General features: G+C 45.1%; 1 protein-coding gene across 5 annotated transcripts in view; it reads left to right on the forward strand.

Moving 5' to 3' along the window:
* pdzrn3b (PDZ domain containing RING finger 3b) overlaps window positions 1-16240 on the forward strand; it is a 123734-nt gene that overhangs the window by 85202 nt on the left and 22292 nt on the right. Inside the window, exon 1 of one of the 5 annotated variants that reach the window (XM_023996165.2) lies at window positions 11456-11853. The exons of the other annotated variants lie outside the window; for them this stretch is intronic. Coding sequence (XP_023851933.1) covers window positions 11785-11853 — 69 coding nt within the window. The 5' untranslated portion in view covers window positions 11456-11784. Of the gene's footprint in view, window positions 1-11455; window positions 11854-16240 lie in introns of those variants that run through there. 5 annotated transcript variants of the gene reach the window in all.

Raw genomic sequence — 16240 nt, forward strand, 5'->3', positions numbered from 1 at the left:
ATACATTAACGATTGAATGCAAACATTATTGTTTAACAGGTCACCAGGGCATTAACAGTTGAGGCGTTACACATTGACAAACTAAGTGCATTAGCCTTCACTGTAAGTGAAAAGAGTTGTCAATGTATTCAGTAATGACGTCTGTTGCAAATTCATTTCCCATTTCCACTAAAAAGATTAGTCGATTCCCTCTAAATGCAGTAACCTTTCTGTTATCTGGGGATCAGGGGGAGARGGAGGAAGTCGAGTCATGATAAATTGGACTTTGATACTCTGGGAGTTGCTTATTGAATTCACTTATCTGCCAAACGATGTTAGCATTGTGCTGAACAGATGTGTCAGGGCAGGTCTAGGCTTAGATAGAGGGTCCGGGATGGGGAGGAGAAGTGGAGGGACTGGATTAGATAGACCAGTCTGTTACTGTTTGTCCCAGAGCTCCGTTCTTACACTATGTGACTATCACTGGGAAAGGATAACACGTAAAGTATCATACTTATTATAACAAGAAATGCAAAAGGTTTACTAAATAACCCTATGAAGTCTAGCCAGTGACAGTATGTGTTACGGTAGAAGGTTTGGGTTCCGTTACTGTACAGTAGTTTAATCCAATGCATTATGGGAGTAATCAGTCTCGTCGCAAAACCAGATTGCCATGGGTAATCTTCAGAAAGCTCCGGGCTCACTGGATATACTTTATTCAATGCAATTGTGATGATTTCCCAGCCTCRGGGAAAGCTATGGAGAATAAAACAATGACTTTTCTCTACATGTGTGACTGCCCTGGAGATGACAAGGTTAAGGATGAACTTCTCTGCCTTCCAATGTTCTATCTGGTCCCAGATGTTTTTCCATTCTTCAAAACAATATAGAAACTAGTATTGTCTGTGGAGAGACCAAACAGAAACTGTCTGTAAGTTGGTGTATGTTTGGTGGCGTGTTCAGCCTGTGTACAGGACAGGTATCATTCATGGTGATGTTCAAATGTGTCTATAGGTCAGGTATGACTCATTTCAGGACATTATTGTCAATCATATATTTGTCTTAACAGACTCACCTGRATAAATAAAGGTTAAATAAAAAGACATTAAAACATTCTAAAGAGAAGGGACAACTACCTCACTTTGAAACTGCTCAGTGACTCAACAGGGAGGATGGGAAATCCCCTCTACTGCTAGCTAGGCCACACAGAGGTCACTGTCCGTCTGCTGGCTGAGGGACTAACAGGGAGAGGGGTCGTTAATTTAAAGATTTACTGACTGTCCCCGTCTTTGAGTTAGCCCAGTTAATGTTTCAATTTCATTAAATCTTGTGAAGTAACACAGACAGGCAGCTTTGCACGTAGAAAAAAATATTGTTTCTCTACTTCGGCAGCAGTCCTCATTCGTCATTGTTGACTTGTTGGTCGTTAGCCTAACTCTCTGTCCTAGTATAGAAGCCTGTGATGTCACTGTCATGTCAGTTACTCACCTGTCGATGAGGTCACCCCTCAATCAGACTTTTCATTTCGGAGAGCACTGTAATGTAATGAGATGGACTCCTGAACATGGATCTGTCCAATATCTCTCCATCACAGCCCCTGAGACAGACAGTCACCATGGSACACAGACCTGCCGATTTAGACCCTCAGTGGCCCTGTCTCATTCCACACCCAAGACATTGAGCTCTGTCCACTCCACGACCTTGGCTGTAAACCCACCGACACAGCCAGGAGTGCTGATGGGTCTGGGAATGAGCTTGTGACAGGAGTCAGTGTCCAGGCCAGRACTGAGAGGGAGAGAGTCCCTGTGGTTATGGAGGCTGCAAGGTGCCCCACTGCCTACCTAACTGTAGCAGTAGCACCAGGCTCATAGTGCAGGAGAGGGGCGACGGGGATGAAATATGAACTCCTTGATTATCGCGCCTAATAACTGTGTTGACAAGTTGCATGAGTTGCCTTCGGGAGGCATGTCGTGACATTTGGAAAATTAGCTGTAAATAGTGTTTTATGATACCTTGCTGAGGACAATCGACAGCCCGGCTTTTTATTTGTAGGAAAGGTTAGGTGGCGATTTTAGTGGCCCTATTATGGCCGTTAATTCTTGTGGGACGAGAGGTCTTGTGTTTAGTTGGAGTCGTGCCAGGGCTGGAGACATATTGGATCTGTCAGCCCCCTGGCCAGGGAGAATCCATTACCTCCGTCATCACCACAACCAATTTATTTACATTCAAATCCATCTTGATCCCCTGTGTGAACRCCCATCTCTCTCTCTCTCTGACAGACTGCAGCTTATAGCCAAGTCACTCTATTAGAAGGATCTTGGGGCCTTGTACTCTCCAGTGTGTGAACACTGTTTATTTTTTAAAGCTTTATTTTAAAGCTAACAAACTCTGAAACTGTTGGATTTRTTGTTTTCCTGTCTGGCAGTGAATGTGATATTTTCGTATCAAATATGGCATTTGGTGGTTTTGTGCTTTTTGTAGAGCGACTTTGTTTCATTTTCCCATATCCCACAAGATGGCAGATATAGAGGTAGACCCTGCTGAATACATAATGGAAGACAAACAGTGATATGGAGAGGAGCTGAGACTTAAACGCTATCTGTTGCTGTTTGGTTTTCTAACTCCTCTGGGAGTGGGAAGGTATCTCAGAAACATGTCTTTGGCTTTTTCACATTACAGTTGCTAAGCTGCTTAGTTTGTGTACTCCATGAATGGAACCTATTTATACGTTATATTTGTTTAGGCATATCTGGTTATTGATACAGTTATCATATGCATGGTTTTCTCCCAAGCCAACTAAATAAACTACCATACTGTACAGCGGTGGTCACCAACCGGTCGATCTCCAAGGCATTCCTAGTCRAATACCAAACCTTTCTGTAAAACAAAAAAACATTGATCTAGTCAACCTTGCGTTCCTATTTTCTGTAGCCATTTCACGCTGTTGGCAGTAGGTGCACTTGATTCAGCAGCCMTAGCACTGGGAAAGCAAAGTGTTCCCATTTTGAACCATTTCATGTGTCTGAAGGTAGAACTCCGCCTACCCGGCAGGCCCAGAGAKCAAATCAAGTGCACCTATAGGCAAACCGCTGGCCAATCAGATAGCTCTCGAAGGCACAGCGAAGTTGATACTGTGAGATTTCCAAACTTTTAAAACCATGGCTAGAGAGAGACTCAACGAATACAGCGAAAAGCTGCTGTTTTTATGAGTAAGTTCATGTCTAAGTTGTTATTCAGCACTGTCAAAGCTATAAAATGTGTGTTCTCCCTACTTCCACTCACGCTACAACCAGCACTGCAGCTGCAATGAAGGAGTACAGCAAAGTGTTTCCATAAGCTTGTGTTGTTATTATTAGCGGCTTGTCTTTTTTAATATGGAGGAATATTTAACTTCTCTGGTCATAGGAGTAACCACATGAATTGGTGCATGAGGCAGAAATAATGCAGTGCGTCTTACAGTTGAAGTAGGAAGTTTACATACACTTAGGTTGGAGTCATTAAAACTAGTTTTTCAACCACTCCACACATTTCTTGTTAACAAACTATAGTTTTGGCATGTCGTTTAGGACATCTACTTTGTTCATGACACAACTAATTTTTCCAACAATTGTTTACAGACAGATTATTTCACTTAGAATTCACTGTATCATAATTCCAGTGGGTCAGAAGTTTACATACACTAAGTTGACTGTATCTTTAAACCGCTTGGAAAATTCCAGAAAGTGATGTCATGCCTTTAGACGCTTCGGATAGGCTAATTAACATCATTTGAGTCAATTGGAGGTATACCTGTGGATGTAGAAGAAGCCACTGCTCCAAAACCACCATTAAAAAAAGCCAGACTACGGTTTGCAACTGCACATGGGGACAAAGATCGTACTTTTTGGAGAAATGTCCTCTGGTCTGATGAAATAAAAATAGAACTGTTTAGCCATAATGACCGTCGTTATGTTTGGAGAAAAAGGGGGAGGCTTCAAGCCGAAGAACACCATCCCAACCGTGAAGCATGAGGGTGGCAGCATCAGTTTGTGGGGGTGCTTTGCTGCAGGAGGGACTGGTGCACTTCACAAAATAGATGGCGTCATGAGGCAGGACAATTATATGGATATATTGAAGCAACATCTCAAGACATCAGCCAGGAAGTTAGCTTGGTCGCAAATGAGTCTTCCAAATGTACAATGACCCCAAGCATACTTCCAAAGTTGTGGCAAAATGGCTTAAGGACAACAAAGTCAAGGTATTGGAGTGGCCATCACAAAGCCTGACCTCAATCCTATAGAAAATGTGGTGGCAGAAACTGAAAAAGTGTGTGCGAGCAAGGAGGCCTACAAACCTGACTCGGTTACACCAGCTCTGTCAGGAGGAATGGTCCAAAATTCACCCAACTTATTATGGGAAGCTCGTGGAAGGCTACCGAAACATTTGACCCAAGTTAAACAATTTAAAGGCAATGCTACCAAATACTAATTGAGTGTATGTAACGGTTGACAACGGTCACGGTTGACAACTCCATTGTGTCCTCCTCCCAGAGCTCTAAGAACCTTGGCGTGATCCTGGACAACACCCTGTCGTTCTCAACTCACATCAAGGCGTGACCCGTTCCTGTAGGTTCATGCTCTACAACATTCGCAGAGTACGACCCTGCCTCACACAGGAAGCGGCGCAGGTCCTAATCCAGGCACTTGTCATCTCCCGTCTGGATTATTGCAACTCGCTGTTGGCTGTCCCCTGCCTGTGCCATTAAACCCCTACAACTCATCCAGAACGCCGCAGCCCGTCTGGTGTTCAACCTTCCCAAGTTCTCTCACGTCACCCCGCTCCTCCGCTCTCTCCACTGGCTTCCAGTTGAAGCTCGCATCCGCTACAAGACCATGGTGCTTGCCTACGAGCTGTGAGGGGAACGGCACCTCCGTACCTTCAGGCTCTGATCAGGCCCTACACCCAAACAAGGGCACTGCGTTCATCCACCTCTTGGCTGCTCGCCTCCCTACCTCTGAGGAAGTACAGTTCCCGCTCAGCCCAGTCAAAACTGTTCGGCGCTCTGGCACCCCAATGGTGGAACAAACTCCCTCACGACGCCAGGTCAGCGGAGTCAATCACCACCTTCCGGAGACACCTGAAACCCACCTCTTTAAGGAATACCTAGGATAAAGTAATCCTCCTAACCCCACCCTCCCCCTTAAAAGAGTTAGATGCACTATTGTAAAGTGGTTGTTCCACTGGATTTCATAAGGTGAATGCACCAATTGTAAGTCGCTCTGGATAAGAGCGTCTGCTAAATGACTTAAATGTAAATGTAAAATGTTTAAACTTCTGACCCACTGGGAATGTGATGAAAGAAATAAAAGCTGAAATAAATCATTATCTTAACTATTATTCTGACATTTCACATTCTTAAARCAAAGTGGTGATCCTAACTGACCTAAAACAGGGAATTGTTACAAGGATTAAATGTCAGGAATTGTGAAAAACTGAGTTTAAATGTATTTGGCTAARGKGTATGGAAACTTCCGACTTCAACTGTACGTTTTTTGCCATCAGCTGGAAGATGATGCCCCCGTTTCTTAGTGGTGGGAGGGAGGAGTGATGGTGAGCCTCACTGCTGCTCCTTCCCTCAGACTGACCGTCAGATGTAGGCCATCAGTCCAGTTAAAAAAACGAAGCTGTGCCTCACGAGTAGTAAAACAAATGATCAATTACCAGTGTGATCATATACCTACATGTTTTCAATATAGTAAAAATGTCTGTCTAGCAATAATCAACAACCAACTTGACAGACCTTGAAGAATTTAAAAATAATTATRTGCAAACATTGTACAATCCTGGTCTTAGAGCTCTTAGACTTACCCAGAWCGAATTGCTGCCAAAGGTGATTCTAACATGTATTGACTCAGGGATGTGAATACTTATGGAAATGAGACAATTATGTATTTCATTTTCAATACATTTAATCAATTTTGAATTCTGGTTGTAACACAACAAAATGTGGAGTAAGTATGAAGTATGAATACTTTCTRAAGGCAGTGTAGCCTGTTTAAACAGCAGCAAGCTTCCAATTCAAAATCTATTCCGAATAGGCTACGGAAAGATGGAGTCTCCCATCCGCATTCCCATGTCATTCCCAACAACTGGTATTAGGTCTAGACCTGAGCTGTGTAAGTCTGTTTATTTTATCGGTTTCTTAACTTGTCTGTTGACCAAATTCTTGAGATTAGAGGATTTTTATGTGGTGATTTTAGGACGGTAAATACAGTCAGCGATGGCCAACGATGATTGCTGTATGTGTGTTGTACACAGATTTTTAAATAGATTTTGGTAGGCTATTTCAATAACTCAGGTCTAACACGTTATAATAGCCTAATAAATATACAGAGTCACATTCAGGTAAGACGTTTTGATCTCTGTATACTATCGGAAAGAGCAGATTCTGAGGTTTGCCAAACAACTCTTAAATGAGTGGATGAGCTCTGTTCTATAATCAAACTTTTTTACAGAATGGCCGCAATTCCATGCTTTCCACACATGGGCACTCGACACTCAAATRCACAGTAACATAATTMAACTCAAAATATGTGAAATTTTAGCTTATGTTGTTCAGRAACTAAACCCTTCTCATTTCAGGGTTCGGTCGGTATTTCACGTATTTTCACACAGACCCGAGGTCCGTGGCCACCAAACGGGACCCGACCCAGATCCAAGGGTCATCTAAAGAATTTTGGACCCGACCCAGGGTGGACCCGTGAAGACCTCTACTCCACACACTCAAATGACAGAAAGATGGCATCATTAGTTAATCTCCCCTCTAATTAGACAGTTGTGGTGACTGTGATTCCTGGTGCTGGCCTCTGTTGGTGGGGGATCTGTGGATCACAGTCAACAGCAACGTGGAGCTGACAGCTGTCTGATGAATTATGCACAGACTAGGGTTCCAGGGGTGGACACACACACACACACACACACACACACACACACACACACTCATAGGCCTTAACGGCCTGGCTTTTAGTGTAGCCATTTTTAGATGTATAGATGTATTATTTGTACCCGTTGATTCTTGAAGAATATAACTTAGAAATGCCTCATGAGCTTAGTTCAACTGTCGTACCAGAATATAAGCTTCTTTTACTCCAATGTTTGCAAACAAAGTAAATGTAAACCAACACTGTAATAGTGACTATATAGCCTCAAAACATGGTTTAAACTATACTTTTGAAATCGTGGAAGTCCTTGCCTCCATAGCTCTGTCTATKAATTTGAGAGTGGCTATATTTCTCCAGCCCTATCCCTCAGCTTTATACTGACACGGGGGGCAGCTTTGTTATTGTTTCAACTGCTGATTTTCCTTTTGAGGAGGGAAACTTATTAAAGTACCCCCTCTTCTCACTCTTCCTCACTTTCCTTGTACTTCTTCTTTCTTCTTCTCCTCTCACACCTGTTCACCTGGTGTCCCCATGATTCATAAAGCCAGAGTCGAGCGGCGTGGTTCCTCCTTCTCACATATCCTCTACAGATTAAGGGGATGATGTGTAGAGCCCAGACCCCATGGCCAAAGTCAACTCAGGGGTGACGCCACTAATCTCTCCCCATCATGGGCCACACCGCTGTGGGAACCGGTGGGATTATGACGATCCCTCTCTCCTTTCGACTGCCACAGACTAGTCTCAGCCTGGTCAGGCATGCCTTGTMTGCACGGAGGTGACACTGAATATCAGCCATTTATTCATTTAGATGTCTCTTCTTCGCTATTGCCAAACCCCCCCTCCTCCTAGCACCTCTGCTGGCATCTGGACAGAGCATTATGGAGTGTGAGAAGGACTGGACTCTTATCATCATCTGCCATCGTCTCCTGTTTCCTTCACGTGTTGCCACATCATCACTTCCACAGAACCAGTCTCAACATTCTGCTAWACCCCATGTTTCTCTCTGATCTCCTCAGGTCATAAAAACCTTATCCAGGTTGCAAGACCAGTCGATTCGTCAGATAAAGAGACTGATAGCTTGACGTTTTCCAGCGCTGCGTGCTAAAATGCAGAGGTCATCTCCCATGAACCCAGTGGCATGGTGAAGAGACCCTGGTAGAKCTACAGGGATGCTGCTGTGCCCTGCAGCAGAAACACTGTTAAAGCTCCACAACAGATCAGCACTTAGACTGTAGAGGGGGTCAGCCGTACACTGTTAACCCTGGTGCACCTGTAGTAAACCTTCAATTAGTGTGAGCTGAGTGGGTGTTTAAGCGGCTGTCAGCCTGGCGCTTGTAAATACATGCCACCTGTATCCGTGTGGCTCATAGTAGCATGGAGATAACTTTCGCCTACAGCACATAGGCTGAGGAGGGACACACCCAATCAGGGTAAGCCTCACACGTGAAAGAACTGCAGGAGATACTGTACATACATATTATGTGATCTCTGGCCTCTTCAATCCAAATGTATCTTGAGAGAGAGCCTTGCAGGGAACAAGTAAGAGATAGACAGATAATGAGGGAATGTGTGGAAGACCGAGGGACCCCGAACCRGACCCAGTCAGTGAGCGTCGCAGGCAAGCAGCAGTGCTCCTCTGCGGATCCCTCTTTTTCCGTAAAAACACAACTGTTAAACTGGCCCCAGTGGGACCCCAGCAGAGCGGAGCGCTACAGAGCCTTGCTACAGAGACACCATGAATATGAATGACCCAGTCAAGCATGGAGCTACACAAGGGACCCACACTTTTGAAGACCCCATAGCTAGTGAGGGAGGGGACATGGGTTACCTCTGCCCCCTTCCTCTATCCAACCCCCCAATGTTTACAGTGACAAGCCACATGACATCATTACCTTTTGGTCCTACTTGTTACTGGGTCCTGTGTGAAGGCAGGAGCCACTAATGACTGGGGCTTGGTGTTGGACTCCTCTCCAGAGCCTACATATCAAGACGCTGTTTGAAGCCTGTTTAACTCCCAAAAAGGGCTCGTGTTTAGCGTCACCATGCATAGTGGGGGGCATACTGTTGTCACAGCAACTATAAATGAATTGGACATTTGATTAATGCAGTGCTCTGACGTGGCTATTATTTCCATTGTCACAATCCCTTGTGAAAAAAATATGAATAACATAAAATCAAGTGTACATGTTCCTTTGTCCCATCCATATTGTTTCTATGTCAGTCTATGTGGTTCATTCTCCAGAGTGAATAGCCCTGGATAGGGGACTGGGCTTTCAGCGCCTCTGCCCATCAAACTCTGAACCCCCCCCCCAGACGCTCAACTCTAATCATCACCTTCAAAAACAGACAAAAAACAACTTGTTCAGTCTGGCTTTCCCCTCAGTTTAGGTTAGCTCTTAATCGCTAGCTTAGTTTAGTTTATTAGGATACCCATTAGCTACAACATGCAGCAGCTACTCTTCCTGGGGTCCACAGCTTAAGCTAAGTAGCTTTTATTGCTATTTTTCCTTTGTCTTATCCTTGTTTAGTTTTGTACTCTCTTGCTGTACAGTGTCCTCGGGTTTCTTGACAGGCGCTTTGAATCCCATGTATTATTATTGCCTACACTGAGCATCCACCCTAGTAGAGCCTGTTTATCAGCACACTGACCASTGGGACGATACAAGCTGTTGGACTCCACACAATAAGACTGATTATAATAACAGCTCCTGCAAAAAGGAGCTTTCAGTTTGCCTGTGGCAGGTTCTCCTTATAATAAGACTCTATAATCAGCTCTGTAATATTATCATATAGTTTCTGTTGTTAATGTGTGCAGCCCAAAGTGGTGGGATTTATTATTAAGAGATTATCCATAGCCAGTCCCCCAATGGTTAAATCTCTGCAGATGRATAAGGAGCCTGGCTGGATCCTATAGAATGAGAACTGCAGGGGTTTGTCTTTCTCTGAAGGAGGATCCCATTGGAGCAGTGTCATGGTGGAGCAGGCCTGGGAGGCAGTGGTGAGGGAAGCAGATGGGGATAGGGATAGGGAAGCAGCGTCGACAGACAGATAGGGATCAGTGGAAACGTCTGGCCTGAGGAAACGCTGGGCYCATGTMCCACTATCAACACCAGCCACCACCCAGGGACCCAACCAGCCATGTAATGTAGACAGGTATGAATCTAGCCAAAAATGTTCTATGAATGAGAGCAGAGCAGACATGGGTTATGGGACGGGGCCCCGTTGACCAGTGTCTGAAATAATATTTCCTTTCGCGATAACCCCCACGTCTGACAGACGCAGGAATGACGGCCCTGTGTAAGTAGGAGCATGGGTAAATATCAAGAATAAGTAGATGTCTGTGATGTTATGGTTCACATAGCACATCATCTGTCACTTCATCACATCATTTGCCTTGATGTGTTATTAACCTTTGCCAGTGTACTGACGTGAGCATAGCGGTGCCGTTTTCCCAGCACTCCCCAGCAAAGGCCTGGATGATCGCTGACTGCCAAGTGACATCAGGCTGSATGGGCCAATGTGTCACTAATTGCGTGAGCAGAGCAGGGGAGGAGAGGAGGAGGGGCTACGGCAGCCCCGCTCAGACAGGGGCATTCTGTTTCTGGGAGGTCCGTGCCACCCCTCATTGTAGAAATAAAAAAGGCCACCCGGCGCCCCACTATCTAACTCTAATTGGCATTACGGTTTGGTTGGCTGCGTGGCACCAGAGCGGGCACCAGAGCCCATGCCAGGTCTGCCACACTGGAGATGTAGCCTTTGTCAGCTCAGGCGATGGAAAGGGTAGCCTGTGACTTAGGATGGGGACGCCACCGAGGACCCAGAGAATGGCATGTCACTTGCCATCAGTTGCTCCATTGGCTGAAGCTTCCCTCTAAGTTTTAGGAAGCTAGGGTAAACATACCATCTCTTTTTGTTGGACTGTTTGTTTGGCCGTCGGCCCACCCATTAAGATAATTAAATGGGAAAGAATAATTCGGCTTYATCCTGAGAAAGCATATGACAAAGGTCATGGTGGGAAAAAATGATTGAACCGGGGACATGAAAAATTCCCTCTGTCTCCTTTGTTTTATCTCAACCTCTTTTATAGAGCGTTTCTGTGGACTTTGTGTCTAATCCAACATTGGAGATGGTTGCCTCTTTGTGGCTCTGTGCACATGGGACCCGGGTCATTGTCACCCCACTGAATGATTCAGATGTAATGTCTGGAAGGGTTAAGACTGACGAGCTCTCCTGGCCCCAGGAGAGGAAGTCATGTTTGTTTGCAGCGACTACAAAAAGCCTCCATGTCACTCACTTTGTCCTCGACACAATAGACGTAATGATTGTTAATTAATGAAACTTCAGCTGGCATAGTCTGTGGCTACCCCCACTCCTCCCCCTTTTAACCCCCCCCCCCCCCCAGTCATATTGGGGCAGTACCTCATGAATATTCAGTGAGTGGCTGCTTAATTTGCATGAGGGGGTATATATAGGCTGAGAACAGAGCGGAAGAGACTCAGAGAGTGAGGGAGTGTGCGTGCGAGTTAGTGAGAGACCGACTGAGAGCAGAGCGGAAGAGACCCAGAGAGTGAGGGAGTGTGCGTGCGAGTTAGTGAGAGACCGACTGAGAGCAGAGCGGAAGAGACCCAGAGAGTGAGGGAGTGTGCGTGCGAGTTAGTGAGAGACCGACTGAGAGCAGAGCGTGCTTACTCCTACTCAGACACACRCGCACGGCTGGCTGCGCTGCCTTCATATAAATCCTGCCAGCTAAACCTATTTCCTTGGCGAGTGGGAGACAGAGCAGACTGGTCAGAGGCTCATCAGCTCCATGTGAGCCAGTAGCCCAGAGAGAGACAACCTGCCTGGCTGACTGGAGGGGAAGACCGGATGGTGAGATTCCTCCACCATGGGATGCAGCCTCTGTACCCTGCAGAAGCCTGAGGAGCAATACAAACTACTCTATGAGGTCTGCCAGGTACTGTAACCACTTCTGCCTTCTCCTGAACGGCTGAACTTTCAGGGCTGTTAAATCACTGCAATAACATCTGCTAAACGCGTGTATGTGACAAATACAATTTSATTTGATACGAGAAGTCAACTCAGAAAGTGTAGAGGTTCTGCAAAGGGACGTAGGATGCAGACGTTTCGTTGTCTACTGCTATGTAAATGCATTACATCTGTGTAAGAACTGATTTCTTCACTAGCTGGGATATTTCYGTTTGTGGTTGTAGTGTTTCTCTGGTGTTGTAGATTTTGGTTTCTTTGTGTTGTAGTRTTTCTTTTCTTTGCATTGGCTTCTCTGCTGGTTTCATCCCAGTGTGGCTCGGGCAGATTGAYGTACAGGGTGGGAGTAGAGTGTTGTTGCTGCCTGGCTGGATAGTGGGATCTCCTCTGATGCTGCAGTAGTGTGAACTCTGGGTGTGGGGTCAGGGAGCGGTGATGAGGAGGTGTAGTTAAAGRAGGGCTGATGATGAAGTTGACAGCTCTCTGAATGTGTCTGTTAGTGTGTGCTGATCACAACCCACCTCCTCATTGTCAACAGACTGCTGACTCAGCCACTTCTGACTTTAACCCCTGGTTGACTCTTACTTTCGGTTTATGTTTAACACTATAATGCGTAGTCTGCACATTTCTTTCCTGAGATAATAGACAAGAGTTGTTGTATAGGTATTTGATTAATTAAAATGTACTTTTTGTTGTTTTCAACCAAGTTTATTTAACAATGAGGAATRTATCATCCCTTGTCCCAATGTTTATATATTTAGCAGCCTTAATTTGAATGAAAAAGTTCAAGCCTACAGAAAATAAATGTATTACTACCCATCAAGCACACAGGGATTTCCTGTTGTAGGATGAAAGGCACTTCTGATTCAGTGTATATATTACCAACATTGAAAAAGATCACTTGGACATTGTACAGCCTGGGATWAAACCAGGAATAAAGGGGAATGGTAGAGTGGGGAACCAAATGGCTCGTCAAGTCCAGTCAGTCTACTACATCCCTTCTGTCCTCAGATTAACCTACTATGCTAATTAACAGTAGTTACTCTGTCTGGAAGGGAGAGAAGAGCTTAATTTAYTACACGTTGATCGAGCCAGCAGTGAGGGACTATAATTCAGTTGACTATCATTTTAAAATGTTTGTTATGATGGGAAAGAGAATGACTGGGGATGACAGCCCTAGTCATAGACTGTTCTCTCTGCTACCGCACTGCAAGCGGTACTGGAGCGCCAAGTCTAGGTCCAAGAGGCTTCTAAACAGCTTCTACCCCCAAGCCATAAGACTACTGAACATCTAATCAAATGGCTACCTGGACTGTTTGCATTGCAAACCCCCCCCCCCCCCCTTTACGCTGCTGTAACTCTCTGTTATTATCTATGCATAAGTCACTTTAAAAGCTCTACCCAAATGTATATATTACCTCAATTACCTCGACTAACCGGTGCCCCCGTTCATTGACTCTGTACTGATACCCCCTGTATATAGCCTCACTAATGTTATTTTACTGCTGCTCTTTAATTATTTGTTACTTTATTTCTTATTTTTGGGGGGTATTTTTCTTAAAACTGCGTTGTTGGTTAAGGGCTTGTGAGTAAGTGTTTCACTGTAAGGTCTACTACCCCTGTTGTATTCAGCGCATGTGACAAATACAATTTGATTTGAAAGACATTCAGCATGTAGTTTGCTTTCTGTCCAGAAGGGGGTGCTTCAGATCAAACACATGACCATTCCCTGTAGTCAACGCATGCTTTTTCACGGTCTTTCTTCACGGACAGTAGGCCTACTATATTCATCTTAAAGCAGGTGTGCACTAGCTCTGAACAWACTGTACTAATAAGAACAAAGCTAGACAGTGTGTCAGCAGACAAAGCTTTAAGCTCCAAGTGTCTCACTCTGACAGACTGGGTTTTAGTCTTGTGAGCAGAAACAAAGGAATGTTTTCTAGCTTTTTGTTTTTCTCCGTGTTCTTTTCTGAAGAGTGTTGTTAGTGTATTGCAGTCAATGACAAGCCCGTTTAGTGAGAAAGGTGCTGCACTGTAGCAGGCTGCGTGTTGGCTGGTTTAGATTAAGCTACTGTATGAACAAGCGCTGTATGCATCTTCCTCATTATTCCCCAAAAAGATGTTCTGTTCCGTCCCATTAGCGAGAGATGACAGTATTTGGTCTGCAAATCACCCTGCTTTGATCATTCCAGGTCTGCTTCAGAATGACTAAAAGGTAGGAAAGGGGTATGTTTTTGTGATGCTAAGTGAATTCTGGGTTTTGGTAAATCAAACAGCTGATGTGAAAGCCCCCTCTCCTTCTCTATTTAACCCCCCCTCCCTTAAAAAAGAACATGGTACTATAGAAGGGCAATGTCCCTTTGTTCCTCTCCCTATTAAGCCACAGCCAGGCTGTCATTCTGCCTGTCAATTACTGTTGATTGGCAGGCTGTTAGCTGGCGGAATCCTACTGTTTCTCTTATGGCACCCTCCCTCCGCCTTGCCCATTATTCCTACCAGGAGGGCGAGCCACCTGAACAGACTGAGCCAGGCAGAGTAGACACGKCTGCTCCGTGTTTCACATCAAATCCTATTCATCACTGGTAGCTAACCTCGGACAAGCCCATTCAGCAACCCTTCCTCCCTCCCCGATCACATAGATCATGCGATTCAACTTGATACATCTTTTTGTATTGATGCACCTTGACTTTGAATGATAAAACAATAAAGAACGATGTTATCTGCCTTGGTTTCTCCGAGCCACTTGKTGGCTGAAAGATGAAGCATTATCTCAATGTGACATTGCCAGAAAGGAAAAAGCTTAGCAATTTGATTAACCTTGCACATTAAAACCGTTTTTCTCTGTCTGCGGGCAGTAGAAGAGAGGACATTGCTCCCGTCCAGTTTGTGTGGCTCTATTTCTGGCAGCCATCAGCTGATGGTGACAGTGGCGGTTCCAGACCATTTCAACTGGGGGGGGCCAAGCTGGGGCCAGTTGTACTGTTRGAGGGGCCAGCTACATTAGACGTTATTGTTGTCATATCGTTTTYTTCACTGCATTGCAGGCATTAGCAGGCAAAAGACCATGTTCATAATCATCATCGTTGCCACTGTCTAATAACGGATGTAAAAAAGAACGATGGCAATAATTAGTTATGTAAAAATTATTTCATACTCCAAAATTGTTGTCACAGGGGCACTGGCCCCCCCTGCCCCCCCAGAACCGCCACTGGATGGTGAGAGAGCAGAGCTGTTCTCATTAAGGGTCCAGAGCCTGTTAGCCATGCCGTCAGCCACTCCACCAGCTCTAATTGGGAACATAATGAAGATCTTTGTGACGTCTGGCTTTTTTTTGCGTCTGTGGCCGCAGGAACGGTTGCTCATAAACCATGGAAGTGTTGTTGTGCAGATTTATTTTGGTCACTCACTCACTGTCCTGAAGAGTGTGCCTTTGGCCAGGGTTGAGGTGAGGTCACTTCCTGTCAGGAMAGGACTTGTACTGTGACAGGGAGGGTGGCCCAGGCTTCCAATGAACAGGGTGAACAAAATGTCGAAATAAAAGTGAATCTGCCAGCATGTCTTTAGGAGACAAAAAAAAAAGAATACAATATCACAACATCCTGTTGTAGTTGTTTTATTGTCCCGCTCCTGTGTTAAGTTGGGTGTGGGTGAACATTCTCACTGCCAGTTTCTCCACCATCCTCATGCGTGGATTAGACCTCTTTTAGCCTTTGTTTGTGTGAGTGCATGCAYGCGTGCATCTGTCTGTCTGCGCTCTGCGCGCTTTCCCAAGTTCACGCAGGCGTGTGCCGACAGTGCCCTGTGCCATGTGGCCACCTCATGGGAGAGTTCAAAAGGGTGGGTTTGTGTTTGCCCGCACGCGTGTTAAATGAATCCAATGAGGCTGGGACTATGGTTGTGTACAGAAATCAGGGTAGATCAAGGAGGTCTGTCTGTCAGTGAGCCCTGAGATGGGATACACACAGATCCTCTTGATCAAGCTGCCTGGCACACTGCCCACACCACTCTAMCCTCACACACACAGCTCCCTAGGGGTTTAATGATGAACAACACTCAATGCTGCTCTCTGTATATCTCACTGTTTACACACACCTACTGCTCCCAGACAGGGAAAACATTGCTGTTATGGATACGAGTCTCCTATCTAGTGAGTGTTATCTCTAATAAGAATTACATTTCAACAGGAATCCCTGCTGAATCAGCAATAGCTGGTTGCCGTGACGGTCATTGTTGGTWGCCGTGATAGTGATCGTTGGTTGCCGCGTCAGTCTATTGTTTGCCTGCCTCTGTAATATGCCAAAATTGAAAATCGGTTATGGCAAAGATTTCAATCAAGATACCCTTTGAAAAGCCACTGT

This window comes from Salvelinus sp. IW2-2015, linkage group LG11 (genome assembly GCF_002910315.2).
Source record: "Salvelinus sp. IW2-2015 linkage group LG11, ASM291031v2, whole genome shotgun sequence".
Lineage (NCBI taxonomy): Eukaryota > Metazoa > Chordata > Actinopteri > Salmoniformes > Salmonidae > Salvelinus > Salvelinus sp. IW2-2015.